The sequence below is a fragment of the Borostomias antarcticus genome (genome assembly GCF_949987555.1).
Source record: "Borostomias antarcticus genome assembly, chromosome: 2".
NCBI lineage: Eukaryota > Metazoa > Chordata > Actinopteri > Stomiiformes > Stomiidae > Borostomias > Borostomias antarcticus.
Window position 1 is genome coordinate 37,117,181 of NC_140235.1, and position 17,500 is coordinate 37,134,680.

Sequence of the window (17,500 nt, forward strand, 5' to 3'; positions counted from 1 at the left end):
CCGACTTACAGTGGGGGTTCAGCACGATACACATCCAGAGAGCCCCTACACACACACACACACACACACACACACAGTTAACATGTCTAGTCTTAAAGTGAGGGTTCAGCACGATACACATCCAGAGAGCCCCTACACACACACACACACACACACACACAGTTAACATGTCTAGTCTTACAGTGAGGGTTCAGCACGATACACATCCAGAGAGCCCCTACACACACACACACACACACACACACACACACACAGTTAACATGTCTAGTCTTAAAGTGAGGGTTCAGCACGATACACATCCAGAGAGCCCCTACACACACACACACACACACACACACACACACACACACACAGTTAACATGTCTAGTCTTACAGTGAGGGTTCAGCACGATACACATCCAGAGAGCCCCTACACACACACACACACACACACACACACACACAGTTAACATGTCTAGTCTTAAAGTGGGGGTTCAGCACGATACACATCCAGAGAGCCCCTACACACACACACACACACACACACACACACACACACACACACAGCAGTGTGCAGGGCGCAGTTCCGAGAAAACCGGAGAAAACGCTATGTATTGCTTTAACATGTCTAGTCTTAAAGTGGGGGTTTAGCACAATACACATCCACAGAGCCCCCGCAGACACACACACACACACACACACACACACACAACACACACACACAGTTAACATGTCTAGTCTTACAGTGGGGGTTTAGCGTGATACATATCTACAGAGCCCCTACACACACACACACACACACAAGTCTACTCTCACTGTGGGGTTTCGACGCTATCTAAACAAACACACATGTGCCTAGACAGACAAAAAGACGGACAGACCGAGATACGCCCAGAAACACAGGTCAGCTCCAGCGATAAGACCAGACTGACAGGGTCAATCGGCAAGGGGGTAGCTGTGCAATGTGCATACACAAGCACACATGATGGACGCACACACACACACACACACACACACACACACAAACACACACACACACACACACATTCATCCCTGGTAAAATACGCCTTTTTCCTTTCTACCCAAGCTGCAGCTCTTCGTTCTTTTTTACCAGTCAGTTGAAACTGGAAAACAGGTGTGTGTGTGTGGGGGGGGGGGCTCACATTCTTGAATTGTCTCACTGAATCGCGTCGGAAATATAGAAACACACGGACGCAAAACCACATACGCGCACACACACACACACACCACACCTCAGCCACCCAGCCAGAGTTGCTACCTGCAGCCGTGAGCCAGGGAGGGAGAGCAGGAATAAAGATGAAGGGATAAATAAAGAGGGAGGGAGGGAGAGGGAGGGGTGAGAAAGGGAGGGAGAGGGAGGGGTGGGGGAGGGAGGGAGGGAGAGGGAGGGGTGAGAGAGAGAGGGGGAGGGAGGGAGGGAGGGAGGGAGGGAGGGAGGGAGGGAGGGAGGGGTGAGAGAGAGAGAGAGGGGGGGAGGGAGGGAGGGGTGAGAGGGCGAAAATGAAAACGGCAAAAACAGGGGGGCGGGGGGTGAAAGGCAAACGCAGGACGGCCGACGGATGCAGCGGAGGAGAGAGGAGGGGGACAGATGACAAAATGAGACAGGAGAAGGCAGAGGGAGGTGAAGCGAGAGGAGGAGGAGGAGGAGGGGGATGAGAGCAGGAGGGAGGGAGGGATAAGGAGGATGGGGGAGGGGACAGGAGAGGGAAGGCTTTATCCTCCGTGTCTTTGTTTGGGCAGCATGAAGGACAACACAGGAGGAGGAAGAGAGAGGGAGCGGACGGAGAGAGAGAGGGGAGGCGGAGAGAGAGAACAGTGGAAAGAGAGAGGAAATGGAAGAGATGAGGAGGAGGAGGATGGAATGGAAACAAAGAGAAAGAGGAACGGAGAGAGAGAAGAGAGAGAGAGAGAGAGAGAAGCGACCACAGACAAAGAGCTGGGGTAGAATACTGTAGCTCACCGCTGTCCAGAGAAGAGAATAGTGTGTGTGTGTGTGTGTGTGTGTGTGTGTGTGTGTGTGTGTGTGAGAGTGATGTATGTCTGTGTGCATGTGTGCACATGTGTGTGTGTGTGTGTATGTGTGTGTGTGTGTGTGTGTGTGTGTGTGTGTGAGAGCGTGTGTGCACATGTATGTGTGTGTATGTGTGTGTGTGTGCGTGAGCGTGTGTGCACACGTGTGTGTGTGTGCAGACTTCCATATTAAGCGTGAGAAGAGGAGAGGATACTGTAGCAGGGCCTGGCCGAGTCTAGACTGAGTCTCTCTGAAGATAACACACAACGGAATAATCCTTCAAGCTTAACACTTAGCTCCCCAGTTTCTCCGAAATAGCTTACTGCTAGACACCTCAGAACACACACACACACACACACACACACACACACGCACACACTGAGCAGTTCATTATGACAGGCTAAGCTGAGGAAACAGAGGAGGGGAGAAGAGAAGAGGAGGAACACAGACAGCTAAACATACGCTTTTACACCAGGCCGTCTCCACTCACGAGCAGCTCACTAAATAACTCAGTTCTTTGTTCCATCCAGACAACGCTATTCCAGGGATGATTCTTCAGTACACAGAATAGTCTGTCTATCATACCAACAAACACATGCACGCATGCACGCACACACACACACACACGCACGCACGCACGCACACACACACACACACACACATACACACACGCGCATGCACACACACACTAACTCAGGCACAATGCCCGTGCACGCACACTATTTCTGTCTCCGCTCTACTACAGCCGGTACCAGGTGAGAGTGAGGGGCTCAGACTACAAAGGTTCCAACACAAACTAATTAATTTAAACAATATTGTGCTCCGTGAGATGAATCTCCTATCTCTGTCACACACACACACAGAGACACAGAGACACACACACACACACACACACACACACACACACACACACACACACACACACACACACACACACAGAGACACACCACTCCTTGAAGGGGCTAATTTGTATTAGGCCCATATCTCATCTGTTCTGCCAATTCCTCCTACTCCCACTGCGGAGCAGACAGACAAAAACAGGGGGTCTATGTGGTGTAGCGCTCCGTAGCCTCTCTGGTCCCTCTCAGCTACATGCTAGGCTACAGGCTACATGCTAGGATATAGATCACTCTTAGCTACATGCTAGGCTACAGGCTACATGCTAGGATATATATCACTCTCAGCTACATGCATGCTAGTCTATAGATCACTCTCAGCTACATGCTAGGCTACAGGCTACATGCTAGGATATAGATCCCTCTCAGCTACATGCTAGGCTACAGGCTACATGCTAGGATATAGATCCCTCTCAGCTACATGCATGCTAGTCTATAGATCACTCTCAGCTACATGCTAGGCTACAGGATACATACTAGGCTATAGATCCCTCTCAGCGACATGGTAGGCTACAGGATACATGATAGGCTATAGATCACTCTCAGTTAAATGCTAGGCTACAGGCCACAGGCTACATGCTAGGCTACATACTACATGCTAGGCTTCAGGTCACTTTCAGGATACATACTAGGCTATAGATCACTCTCAGCTACATGTTAGGTTACAGGCTACATGCTGGGCTACGGCTCACTCTCAGCTACATGCTAGGCTACAGGCTACAGTGCTGTGCTCACATGGCACAGCGGACCACACAGAGGCCTGCTCTCTCTGTGCAGACAAAGCTCCATCAGTGTGTGTGTGTGTGTGTGTGTGTGTGTGTGTGTGTGTGTGTGTGTGTGTGTGTGTGTGTGTGTGTGTGTTCTTACCTAGCTCGTCCCAGAGTTGTCTGTATTTGTCGGTCATGGTGGTGCCCTGCTGTCTCCACAACACCAGTCTGGGGTCGCCCATGAACTGCTCTGTGATCAGCGTTAGCATCCGCGCCCCGTTTGAGTCCCTCATCTTCAGCATCTCCCTCACCTGCAGCGCGCACACACACACACACACACACACACACACACACACACACACGCACACAAAGAGCGGGTGAGAGGATACAGTGCACAGGTGAAGGTGTGTGTCAGTGATGAGTAACGGGGAAACATTTTGGTCAACAAAAGCACTATTTTTATTTTTGCCTTGAACACTGACAGGATTTCTGTTTGTGTGTGTGTTTGTGTGTGTGTGTGTGAGTGTGTGTGTGTGTGTGAGCGTGTGTTTCACCTTGCTGAACAGCAGGTTGAGTTGTTTCCCAGAGCCGTGGTACCCTCCCTGGGAGAGGAAGAGCTTGACCTGCTCCTGAACCTGCTCCTCGTCCAGGTGCCAGCAGTTCTCATCGTCCACACTGGCCCCCGCAGTGGGATCTGGGGCCCCTACACACACACACACACACATCAGAAACAGTACAGAAATAGGACCGATTGTGCGCACACACACACAGACACACATCAGAAACAGCACAGAAATAGGATTGATCACACACACACACACACACACACACACACACACACATCAGAAATAGCACAGAAATAGGACCGACTGCACAGCTGGATGAAAACGGATCTATGAAGGCAATTACATTCTGCATTCTGCTGCTTTGTGCACACCAACAACGGCATGGCTGGAAGTACATGGAGACGGGCTTCAAAATGATTACCACATGTTCCACACGGAGAGAAGAGAGCTACAGCCTCCAAACAAAGAGTAATGATCCATACACACACACACACACACACACACACACACACACACACACACACACACACACACTCTGCATTCCTGATGTCCACTCAGCACAAGCATGGTCTGATCAAAGTATGTGTGTGTTCTTATGGTGTGCTCATGCAGCTATAGCCTGATCAAAGTGTTTCCCTCTGCCGCCCCCCCCACCACCTAGATCAGTCCCCGTCCCCCCCCCCCCCCCCAGAAGAAGAACATCCGCTAGGATTCTCACTGGTGCGAGACGAAGGAAATCTAACCCAGGCTCTGGGGCTTCAACAGCCTGTTTGTTAGCATGTGTGCATGTGTGTGTGTGTGTGGGGGGGGGAAGGGTAGGGGTGTGTGTGTGTGTGTGTGTGTGTGTGTGTGTGTGTGTGTGTGGGTGGGTGTTAGTAAAGAGAGATACAGTAGGAAAGAGTTTTGTTTTTTTCTTTCTCAGCTAGGGCTGGGTATCGAGTCGAATTTCAAGAATCGATTCGATTCCGATTCACAAGGTTCAGAATCGATTATCACGATTCAATTCGATTCGATTCAAAATCGATTCGGTTAGTGTTACTAAAACCTGTTTCTTTTTTTAGCTGTAACCTTACTTACATGACTGCCAAGTTATGCAACACATCAATACTAGAGCTGGGTATCGATTCGATCGATCGATTTCCAAAAATGAATGAATGAATGAATCGTTGAATGAACTAATCATTCCTTCATTTATTCATTGATTCATTAAATAAAAGATCGATTTTGGAATTCATGAATCGATTCTGAATCATTTGATTCAGAATCGATTCAGAATCAATGAATCGATTTTTTTTAAACCCAGCCCTATTCTCAGCTCATCCAAAGCCCCCCACCCCCCACACCCCCCCTTACCGTGAACCTGGTTGATCTCGGAGTTCTGCGACAGGATCTCGTCGGCCAGCTTCTGGGCGGTGGGCAGCACCTCCGTGTGGTGCACCGTGATCAGGTACTGGACGAACTTCTGCAGCTGGTCCCTGTTCATCTGGAACAGCGTCTCGGAGATGGGCAGGTGCAGCTTGACCTGCTCGGGCCGCCGCACGCGGTACAGGGACAGCGCCACCACGTGGGCGCAGTAGAAGATGTCCTTGTTGCCGCAGCCGCACGTCACCGCCGTGATCTTGCAGCGGTCGAAGCTGACGCTCACGCTGCACGCCAGCTCGGGTTCCGAGGACGTGGCCGGTTCCGTCACCGTGCCGCTGAGGTGGAACCCTGGGACAGAGGGGGGACAGGGGGGGACGGTTAGGACGTTCCGTGGGACCGGCGGGGGCCTCCGGCGCCGCTCTGACCCGAGGGAGACGCCGCGGCCGTGAGCGGAGTCGTGGATGGAGAACGGTAGATCTACGGTCGGGTGGAAACCATCGCTCGCTTAATAACCAGAGTGCAGAAGAGGAGGGAGGAGAGGGAAGAAGCCTGAAGAGTTTCCATTCCCCCCTCTCTCCTACTGTCCCTACCTCTCTCTCTCCCTACCTCTCTCTCTCTCCAGCCGTCTCCCTCTCTCTCCCTCTCCCTCCCTCCCTTTCTGTCTCTCTCTCCTTCTCTCTCTCCTTCTCTCTCTCCTCTCTCTCTCTCTCCCTCCCTCCCTTTCTGTCTCTCTCTCCTTCTCTCTCCCTACCTCTCCATCTGTCTCCCTCTCTCTCCCTCTCCCCTCTCTCTCTCTCCCTCTCTCCCTCTCTCCCTCTCTCTCCCTCTCCTTCTTTCTCTCTCCTTCTATCTCTCTGATTTCCCAGAGGAGTGGGTGAAAACAGCTGATCTCCAGGGGGCCAGGGAGTCTGACGACCTCCTAATGCAATAGAGCTCAAGAGACACGCAACCTTCAAAAGACACACATACACACACACACGCACACACACACACGCACACGCTCACACGCACACACACGCACACACACACTTAATTCTGCACCTCGGGGCTCTATCCTGGCTGTATTTTCAGAAACACGAAACACGCCATTCCCCGGCTACGAGGTGAGGGGGTCGCCGGGAGGTCAAGCACCTCCAGGCCGACACACAATCCCTCTGCTGCAAGCCGGCCGGTCCCTGGTCGGCGAGACCAAACGGCCAGAACATTCCCATTTCCTTTTCATTTCCCTTCCACAACACCTCCGCTGCTTACCTAGGCCCCGCCCCCCTCTCCCAGGGAGACGGACCTGCCTACCGTATAGCCGTGGCAGCCCCCCAAGCTGTTTAGCCAAGCAAAGCTCTGTACACATAGCACAGTCCATATGTCTGTGTGTGTGTGTGTGTGTGTGTGTGTGTGTGTGTGTGTGTGTGTGTGCGTGCCTATGTATAGGAGAAAGTAAAAACACGTACGTATACGGATTTGGCCATAGCCCTCCAGTCAAACAACATCTTCTTCTCGGCGCACTACAGGCTGTGTGTGTGTGTGTGTGTGTGTGTGTGTGTGTGTGTGTGTGTGTGTGTGTGTGTGTGTGGCGTTAGTAAGATGAGCCTCGCCAGGGCTTCAACTGCAGAAATACTCCACTTGTTTGACTTTCTGACACATGGGCGGAGGGGAAATTGAAAACACATCTTATGGCACGAACAACGCAGCACACTTTGTCCTGGTACTGTACATTCACATTGAGCTGTTCTGTACTAGAGATGTAACAGTATGAAAAGTTCATATCACGATCATAGTGAACAAAATGATCAGTTATCAGTATTATCGCAGTATTATAAAATGTGCTGACATTTTTCTAAAACTACTGATACATACGCTGAAATAATTGCACCAAGTTTTATATTGAAAACCACAGATAAAATTAGCAGCACTATGCACTTTTTGTTTGCATAAACTTTAAAATAATGTCTTGGAAACTGCTGCTAACTTTGGTTGACAATGAATAGTATTTACAGTGAGTTTTTCAAAGAAATCAAACACGGTTTTAATGATAATTTTATCACGATAAATCTAATCAAATTTGACCTTGGTTTATCATTAAAACAGTTGCTGATGTAATTGTTACATCCCTATTCTGCACGATGACTCATCTCATTCTGAGGAGAACATTGCGACCTAGGCAGTATTTGGGGGAAACGCCAATTAAGCACACGTTTGTTTTTAAATAAAACAATGAACAAAATGATATGAATATGTCTCAACATATTCCAATGTCCCTTCGAACAGCCATCCGAATCCCTCGACCGCTTCCTCTGATGATGACTGACAGCCAGGCCTCCCGACTAACCGAGTTCAGAGCACCATTAGTCCTCCCACCAGCCATCGAGACGACTTTGCTGCCATGAATAGCACAATACCACCATTACCATCATCTAGATGGGAAATAGATGGGGGTTATATGGTTATATCTGATGACAAATCAATACGTGAGCCCATCCATACGCTGGCCCGGTCCTACTGCGTGGTCAGAGAGCATGATGGGTAATATTCAAGTCTCCAGTGGAACAGACTGGAGGCCGAGGGCTCTTTCTCTCTTCCTCTGGAGATGAGGGTTGTATTTGTCCTGCCCGGGTTGTATACCAAACACAGACACAGACAGTCCAGTCTAGTTAAGATTGATAACTTCCTCCTGTCAGTGCCAAACTCAAACACACACACACACAAACATGCAAAGAGAGAGAGAAAGACAAAGACAGACACACACACACACACACAAAGGAATAAAAATAGCACAGAGGAGTATTTTTCCTGCTGATAACGTAGGCTCTAAAAACCACACTGACAGACAGCATAGAATTATGGGAGACGGACATCTCTGAGACGGCCTCAAAATGGCTGCCGTGAATCCTGTGACCGTGCTGGGGGTCAGGGGGTCAGACGAGCAGTCGGTAAACAGACTGCAGAGGACAACATCAGGATACTCAACACTGAGGAGCTGAAGGCTCAGATCATGAAATGACTGGACTGCAACGGCCATACCCAACAGGACAACAAACCACATTTAAACCATTAGGACACACACACACACACACGTGGGCGCGAGCACACACACAGACACGCAAACATACACATGCGAGCACACACACACAAATACATACATATACTGTACATACATACATGCACACACACACACACTTGTAATCATCCTTTGACATGTGTGAGAGCTCATCTCCCTGGTTGGTCTCTACCCTCAGTGCTCAGATTGTGTTCAAGTTTCCCAGGGATGAAACGGAGAGGGGGAATTCCCATTTCATGTTTTATTTTTGGTTTTGGACGAGAGGCTCAGAGATCCTCCACAGGCTGCTCTAAAGGGCGTGGATCAGGTTGTGTGTGTGTGTGTAAGCGTGTGTGTTTGCGTGTGTGTGTGTCTGTGTGTGGTGTTTGCACATGCACTTTTTTTTGTTTGTGTGTGTGTGTGTTTGTGAGTGTGTGCACTTGTGTGTGTCTGCATGTGTGTGTGTGTGTGTATTTGTGTGTGTGTATGCGTGTGCACATGTTTGCATGTGTGTGTGTGTGTATGTGGTGTTCGTATATGCACTTGTGTTTGTGAGTGTGTGCGTGTGTGTGCGAGTGTGTGTGTTTGAGTGTGGTGTGTGTGCGCACGTGTGTGTGTGTGTGTTTGTGTGTGTTAGACGTTTCTTCAGTATCACATTGCCTCTTTCTGCGGAGCTTCCCAGAATGCTGTGGGGGCCTGTGTGTAAAGGGCCTATGTGTGGAGGGCTTGTGTGTGGGGGGCCTGTGTGTGGAGGGCCTGTGTGTGGAGGGCCTGTGTGTGGAGGGCCTGTGTGTGGAGGGCCTGTGTGTGGAGGGCGTGTGTGTGGAGGGCCTGTGTGTGGAGGGCCTGTGTGTGGAGGGCCTGTGTGTGGAGGGCCTGTGTGTGGAGGGCGTGTGTGTGGAGGGCCTGTGTGTGGAGGGCTTGTGTGTGGAGGGCCTGTGTGTGGAGGGCCTGTGTGTGGAGGGCCTGTGTGTGGAGGGCCTGTGTGTGGAGGGCCTGTGTGTGGAGGGCCTGTGTGTGGAGGGCCTGTGTGTGGAGGACCTGTGTGTGGAGGACCTGTGTGTGGAGGGCCTGTGTGTGGAGGGCCTGTGTGTGGAGGACCTGTGTGTGGAGGACCTGTGTGTGGAGGGCCTGTGTGTGGAGGGCCTGTGTGTGGAGGGCCTGTGTGTGGAGGGCCTGTGTGTGGAGGGCCTGTGTGTGGAGGGCCTGTGTGTGGAGGGCCTGTGTGTGGAGGGCCTGTTACTCAGTCAGACTGCAGATTCAACCAGACGCTCCAGTCTAGGACACCGTAGTGGGATATTGGTGCGCTGTGATTAAAAAGCTTTTTAAATACAGATTAGTGCTGAGTTGATCCAGGTGAGGGGGAGATCCGAGGTCACCTTACCACTCCGTCTCCCGTGGGTTCAGGCTTGGACTGGGGCTGGGGGAGCTGATCCTAAATCTGTGCTTAAGCGGCGGTGTGCGTCTGTCCTTGGACTGGGGCTGGAGGAGCTGATCCTAAATCTGTGCTTAAGCAGCGGTGTGCGTCTGTCCTTGGACTGGGGCTGGAGGAGCTGATCCTAAATCTGTGCTTAAGCAGCGGTGTGCGTCTAGCCCTGGGGCGCTGGAAGCGCGGCCAGACAGGTACCGATGTCCCTGGCAGACAGCCTGAGGGAGAGGAATACAGGCCTGTGTGTGTGTGTGTGCGTGTGAGTGTGTGTGTGAGAGTGATTGTGTGTAAATAGCAATTAACACACATGCGCACGCACACATACATACATATAAACACACACATACACACACACAGTATACGCTGACAAACATACGCAAAGTGCTAGGGCCAGCCCACACATCAAACACTCAAATCCAGTTGCCTCACCACACAAGCACACTTTGTTTAGCCAAATACAGGCTGTGATCTCCTCCAAAGACTAACCCAAACACACGATAAAAAACAACTCCTCATTTAAGAATGAGAAATTGAATACGGCGAAAAAGTTTACTTCAACGGGCTAATAAGACATGAAAGTGACAAGCTTTAATCCTATCTAGACAGGAAGGCCAAAAATAGCCTCCCCACCAGCCCTCGGTATGAACACAGAGAGCGCATTCAGCGCCAGCACACAGGCGAACCAGTTCTCCCGCCTGAGTTCAGAAAGCCGACTGTTCTTCCAGGCTGCGTCGGTGACGGAAACGCCGCCGCCGTCGCCGGGGAACACGACCTCGGAGGCACCCGGAGGTCACGTACGCGGAGGCCTTGTGTGTGTGTGCGCTCTGCGAAACGAGGATGTTGGGAGAATAAAAACACGTTTCAGGCGCAGGGTTCGGGCAGACGCGGGGGCGGAAAGTTTGGGCGGAGGTCGGCAACGTCGGCGTTCGCTCTTCATGCGTCGCCCGACGTGCTTCGGCGAAATCTAATTCTCCTCACTGACATACTTGACTAATCGCATTGGAGCATTTTCAGAGATAATGGAGTAAAGACTTGTTGTTTTGATTGGGTTAATCTGCCCAGTGACTATGTGTGTCACCAGAACGACGAGGTCAGACCGCAGTTACCGGCGTTCGAGACGAGACGTTTATCTTCGCTCTCGCCGCCGATTCTGGGCCGCGGTGACGAGCTGGCGAGACGGGAGAGAGCGGGCGACGCGCTGGGTGTCCTACATGAGAACGCCGCTGACGAACTCAGGGCCCGCGCTCTTGAGGAGAACCGAACGCTTTGTGGTCGGGCTTCGTTGGCGCAGCGCGAACACGGCGGTCTCCTGGTTGGCTTGTGATCGCGATCGCTTTTCACATGAGCTTCTTGGCCCCCGAGCTGGAGTGGATCAGACGGAGATCTCCGGGGTCAGGGAGAACATTGCCTTAACGTTTTGTTAGTGGCCGGTCGGTCACTCCTGACCAGGGTTGAACCCTGACCGCGTGGGAGTGGTCCTGCTCATGTTTGGCAATGGAAGAAGAACCGGGCCGGACTGACTGTTCATGCCGCCCACTTCCACTGCTGTCACAACAAGGGATGTCAAGAGATCACACACACACACATACACACACCACACAGACACACGCACACACAAACACGCACTTCGGTATTGCTTCCCTAAACTCAAGATTGCTCAATGAGAATTCAGGAAATTCACACCCAAACTAGCTTCCTAGCGAAGAGAACGTAGGACATGTGGCGAAAGAGGAGGCTTCACCGTCTCTCTCTCTCTCTCTCTCTCCCTCTCTCTCTCTCTCCCTCCCTCTCTCTCCTTCCTGCTGAGCAGACAGACGACACGGCGCAGAGATCGCATTTCACACGCTGGCAAACGTCCACGCAAACAAACGCACACGGGCGCAAACAGACCCACCCAGTCGAGCTGCGCTTTCGGTGCAAAACAGATGTGCGCGCGTGTACACACAGACGCACGCGCGCGCGCATGCTCGCACACGCACACACACACACACGGCACTCCCCTGCATGGCCCAGCCCCAGTCATGCCTGGCCCAGAGCTGAACCACTGACGTCAGAGAGAGAGAGAGAGAGAGAGAAAGAGAGAGAGAGCATGAGAGAGAGTGAGAGAAAGAAAGAGAGAGAGAGGGGGAGGGAGAGAGAGAGAGAAAAAAAGAGAGAAAATTCCTTAACCAAGGAGGAGACCGCTGGGCTGGTGGGAAGCTTGGAAAGCCCTCAGCTGTGTGTGTGTGTGTGTGTGTGTGTGTGTGTGTGTGGGTGGGTGCGCGTGTGTGTGTGTGTGTGTGTGTGTGTGTGTGTGTGTGTGTGTGTGTGTGTGGAGGGTTGGCCGCATGCCAGAGCCCTGAGCTCAGCATTCTGTAATGCACTTCCTCTCTCTCTCTCTCTCTGCTCCGTAGCTTGCATAATACAGCCCTGTACGCTGCACGGCAACCAGACTTAACCCCCGCACTACCAACACAGACCATAATAATACAGCCCTGTATGCTGCACGGCAACCAGACTTAACCCCCTCACTACCAACACAGACCATAATAATACAGCCCTGTACGCTGCACGGCAACCAGACTTAACCCCCTCACTACCAACACAGACCATAATAATACAGCCCTGTACGCTGCACGGCAACCAGACTTAACCCCCTCACTACCAACACAGACCATAATAATACAGCCCTGTACGCTGCACGGCAACCAGACTTAACCCCCTCACTACCAACACAGACCATAATAATACAGCCCTGTACGCTGCACGGCAACCAGACTTAACTACCAATACAGACCATAATACAGCCATATGCATAGCGACCAAACTAATGTTCTAACACTCTTATCTAGCCGACCACAGAGGCCATTCTGCTAATCTTGCTCATGGTGATGTTGGTGAGGAACGACTTGACTGACTTGTTCTGGAGCCACGTCTGGAAAACAGAGAGAGGGTTTTGAAAGCCTGTGAAAGAGCAGCAGCACCCTATGGAGCTTAGTCTAAGGACCCCTTCATGCCAGAGGCTGTCCTAGACGTTGCCCGTTGAAACGAATGGCCGGAGGGGGTCATTCTCAGCATTGTGACCAAAATCCCTCATTTAACAGTGTGCTCCCTAGACAATAGCCAGCTACCCTCCAGTCCATTACACACTTGGACACACACACACACACACACACACACACACACACACACACACACACACACACACACACACACACACACAATTCCTCTGTTCATGTCACCCTCCAAAGCTATGCAGTGAAGCGTAAATAACCGCCCCTCAGCCTAGGTGTGTTGAGTGTGCATGGGTGTGTGTGTGTGTGTGTGTGTGTGTATGTGTACTAGTACTCACAATGAGGAACCTAATCTCTCACCCATAGAGACACAAACCAGCCCTTTGGGGGAGAGGAAGTGTAGGGGGAGGGGCATGGAAATAATGAAAAGCTCGGCAGCCCTGCTTGCTATCTGGCTTTAATGACTGGCTCCAGATCAGCTCTAAATGACACCCCGTTGGTCTGGACAATCACAAGGGGAGCGAAAAACACAGGCCCCAGACCAGTTCTAAACCTCACATCTTCGACGACCGACGTCTGAATGGAAAACCCTTGACACTGTGGTGAGACATGGAGTCTAGTGTGCCCCCCCCCCATGTGGTTCACCCCCAATAGTCCGGAGACAGAGAGGTGAGAAACGGAAAAGAATACGCTTTATTGAGACGCATCCGACAATCAGAACCTCTATCTCCATAGGAACTGATACCCCTGAATGCATCTGGGAGGACAATGAGACACAAAGCTTGTGAATCGCCATGGAGTTCACTGTGAGCAGGGGACAGCCAATGACGAATAAGCCGGGGGGGGGCACTTTTGTCAGGTGGCCAATGAGGATAGAGAATGCTCCGTGGATGACAACAATGAGAGGCATGGACAGGGAGTTTGCGAGTGTGTGCGTGTGTGTGTAGGGAGTATTGTGCCCACACACAGGAAAGTGTGTGTGTAAAAGGGGGGTGGTGTAACTCTGCATTGTGTGTGTGTGTGTGTGTGTGTGTGTGTGTGTGTGTGTGTGTGTGTGTAAGAAGGTGGGGGACGCTCCACCAAGCAAGCTCAAAATTAGGTCGATGAGGATTTGAGTTAACTAGGTCAATCTGTGTCCAATCTCCCCCTGCTCACAGCATGAAACCCCAATTAACACATAGACACACACACACACACAGACACACACACGCACACACAGGCGCCAATTAACAGAAGGTCATACCTGCTAAAACCTCTTAAGACAGTTATGCAGGGGGTCCAGTCTGGTGTGTCACTGGCTTTAGAAGCGCTGAGGGAAGTAAGTAAGTGGCTGGAAGGTGAGATATCAGTCAACCTCTCCACTTGGCGCAGTAGCAAGTAGCAAACTGAAGAGATTCCTCAAAACAAACTGGACTAAAATATCTCCGGCTCTGTCTCGGAGTTCTAGAGCGAGAGAGCAGCTTTACAACAACAAACGCGGAGGTGTTGAAGTGTCTGGCGACTCAGACGGGCTCCACCGGCCGCCGCTGAGGCCGGCGTTTTATGGTGTCCATTTCACGGGCCACAAAAGGGGCCTGGGGTGACATTTTGTGTCTAATTGCTTCCATTCTGGCTCCAGCGAGCCTAGCCAGGTCTACGAAGAGCTGCCGAGGAGGAAAATGGCCTCTCCACCAGGAAATTCTTTATAAGGGAAAGGCTCCATCTGTCAGCGAGAGAGACGGGGACGAGCTACGGCTATGTGATGGAACCCGGGCTCATCTCCAGGCCGCTACTACACGCCGTATAACCTCTCTCTCCGGTCTCTGGTGTGGCGCCATCGTGGCGAAAAAGGTTGGGAGGAGCCCCGTGGGGAGGAGGGAGGCGGCGGTCTCATTTTATAGGCGCTTTTCCGCGGTGGGTGGGGCCGAGCGCGGTCGCCGGGGGGGGGGGGGGGGGGGGGGCGGGGGCGGCGGCACCGCTCCAGACCCGCGGGGGACGATTAACCGGTTCTGTTTCCATCTGTCGGGCCGCCGAGTCCAGACGGGGGGCGAAGCGAAGCGGCAGATCAGCGACGGCATCCCGTCGCATGCGTCGTAAACGTAAACGCCAGCCAGCTGTTGTCGTCGCTCCCCGTTCCTGGTTTTGTTCCGTTTCTGACGTAAACGCGCTCTACCGGTACGTACGCTAAAACCCACGTAGAGGGACAGGCTGAATGAAGAGCGGTCATTTCTGCCCATGTCCAAGCTCGTTTGGACGGCCTACGCCGACGTAGGAGATGAGATCAGCAAACACAGATATTCAAAGAGAAAGGAAGCAAGACGACCATTTTGAGAGTCTGACATTCACAACATTCACTTAGTTTCACCAGAAAAAACATCGCCTTTGTGTCGCGATTCGCTCTTCCCCCGCTGTATCGTACCTAGTTAAAACTAGCCAGACCAATCGGTGAATATCTACGTCACTAAGCCCCGCCTACCCGAAGAGATCCGCTGCACCGAACGCGGTTGTCCAACCGTCGCCTAGGAATCCGGACTGGGCGCGGTTTGTAAGCGTTCCTAACCGTTTCCGGGTGCAGACACCTTTGGAAGCGTTCCTCTCCTCTCCGGGCTCAGAATGGGCCGGCCTCCACAGTGGAAAACAGCGATCATTCATATCAGCCAGAGCTGCGGACGCCTCAGAACACAGCTCACGATGACGTCTATATATAGAGAAGGGCTAAGAGGGGAGAAGGGCTTAACAAATGGTGTTTCGACGGTGCGTTAAAGAGATTTAGTACGGGAGATGATGATGTAGGCTGTATTGATGACGGGGCCTTAATGGGAACATGGTTCTTGGGCCACAGGGAGAGTGCAGGGAAGGGAAGGCTACTTAACATTCCAGGGCAACGCTATTGTCATTAGCATTAGCTCACAGTCGAGGGAGAACTGGTGTGGTTGCGTCTCCATTGGTGATGGAGGAGCACTCAGCGCAAACGATTCTCATGTCCCAGTTTGGACGATCTTCCAACCCTGACAAACACAAACTTACACTAATGTACACACACACGCACACACACACACGCACACAAACACTGCAGTTCTCTCCAAGTTCTCACCAGGCCAGGACAATGGGCCCTAAGAGGGGAGTGAGAACAGACACTCGAGTCTGCATCTGAAAAGAGTTCCCCTAGTCTCCCCTCTAAAGCACACAGGCAGGCGCACACACACACACACACACACACACACACACACGCACACCGAGCCAGGCTGGACAAGGAGTGCCTGGGTGGGGATCAGACAGCACCAGTTAAAGGGATATTCTAGAATTTTTGAACTAGGGCCTCATTTTCAACTTACCTATGATGTTTGGGGACCTATATTTCTGTCGCTCGTGCCACTTTGTTGACAAGCGCTGGCTCCAAGCTGGCTCTAGTCGGATCTAACTGAGTGTTACTCTGCCTGCCGACTCACAGACAGAAATATAAGTTCCACAAACCAGAACGAATTACACGATAGTTTGAATTAAAAAACGGATGATAAATAGACCCAAAAGAATCCCCGAGAGACTTAAGTCATATTTAATTTGTTTTCGGGTGCGCTTTGGATGTTTGGGGTTGTTTTTTGGACAGGCTAACGTGGCTTCATTGTGTTGCACTAGCATTAGCCAACAGTGGAAATTGGAACGACCCAAAGCTAGCTACAGCATGGAATTAGCTGAAAATGATCTCCATCAGTGAAAAACATCATAGGCAAGTCGAAAATGAGGCCCTAGTTCAAAAAATTCCAGAATATCCCTTTAAGACCGAGGGGAGAGAGAGAGAGAGAGAGGAGAGAGAGAGGGGGAGCGAGAGAGAGAGAGAGCGGAGGAAGAGGGAGAAGGCGAGAGATGAGAAGAGGCAGGGAGTATTTACGCCGCTGATGAAAGCGCGCGTCTCTGGCGAGCGTCAGCTAACACGGCCCTCCCTGGAGCCGCAAACCATGTGAAGCTAACCCAAATATGTCGGCTTCCATTTCACACTAAAGCACACAGATTAACGGGCACACAGACGGAGACGGTAGCACCGCCGCACCTGATCCAGGATCGGGACCGCGTTCCGAGGCCCCCCCCCATCTTCTCCTACGAGTCCCTCCCACGGAGGAGAGACGGGAGTACGTACTCCCCCCTCAGCGTCTCCGGGCCGAGGCCTGGCTGCGGTTCAGGCCGGGACAACGAGGTACGCGGAGGACGCTTCCCTCTCTTTTAAAAGAGCCTGTCCTCCTTCCCCTCCGCCGGCGCGGTCCGCCGGCGCGGTCCGACGGCGCGGTCCGCCGGCATTTGTTTGGCCCCGGAGGGCCGTCGGGGGGCGGGGGCGGGGCCAGGACTGCACATAAAACCGAAAGAAAACGACTTGAAAACAGGGAGAGAATGCTGCCCTTCTCCACAAGCGTCGTCTCGTTCCCACCGCTTTGCATAAAGCCCAGATCCAGACCCGAAAGAAAAAAGCTTCGTTCTGGAGGGTTTGGCAGGTCGGGACGTTACAGGAGACGGATAACTGCCACTTTGGA

General features: G+C 51.9%; 1 protein-coding gene across 1 annotated transcript in view; it reads right to left on the reverse strand.

Annotated features, from left to right (window-relative positions):
- The window catches only part of LOC311329628 (zinc finger SWIM domain-containing protein 6-like), a gene marked incomplete at both ends in the record, with an annotated part of 41,051 nt that overhangs the window by 8,501 nt on the left and 15,050 nt on the right, over window positions 1-17,500 (reverse strand). Inside the window, 4 exons of the mRNA XM_084461512.1 lie at window positions 1-45; window positions 3,775-3,925; window positions 4,169-4,317; window positions 5,534-5,890. The exon at window positions 1-45 is cut by the window's left edge and continues 135 nt beyond it. Coding sequence (XP_084317638.1) covers window positions 1-45; window positions 3,775-3,925; window positions 4,169-4,317; window positions 5,534-5,890 — 702 coding nt within the window. The remainder of the gene's footprint in view (window positions 46-3,774; window positions 3,926-4,168; window positions 4,318-5,533; window positions 5,891-17,500) is intronic.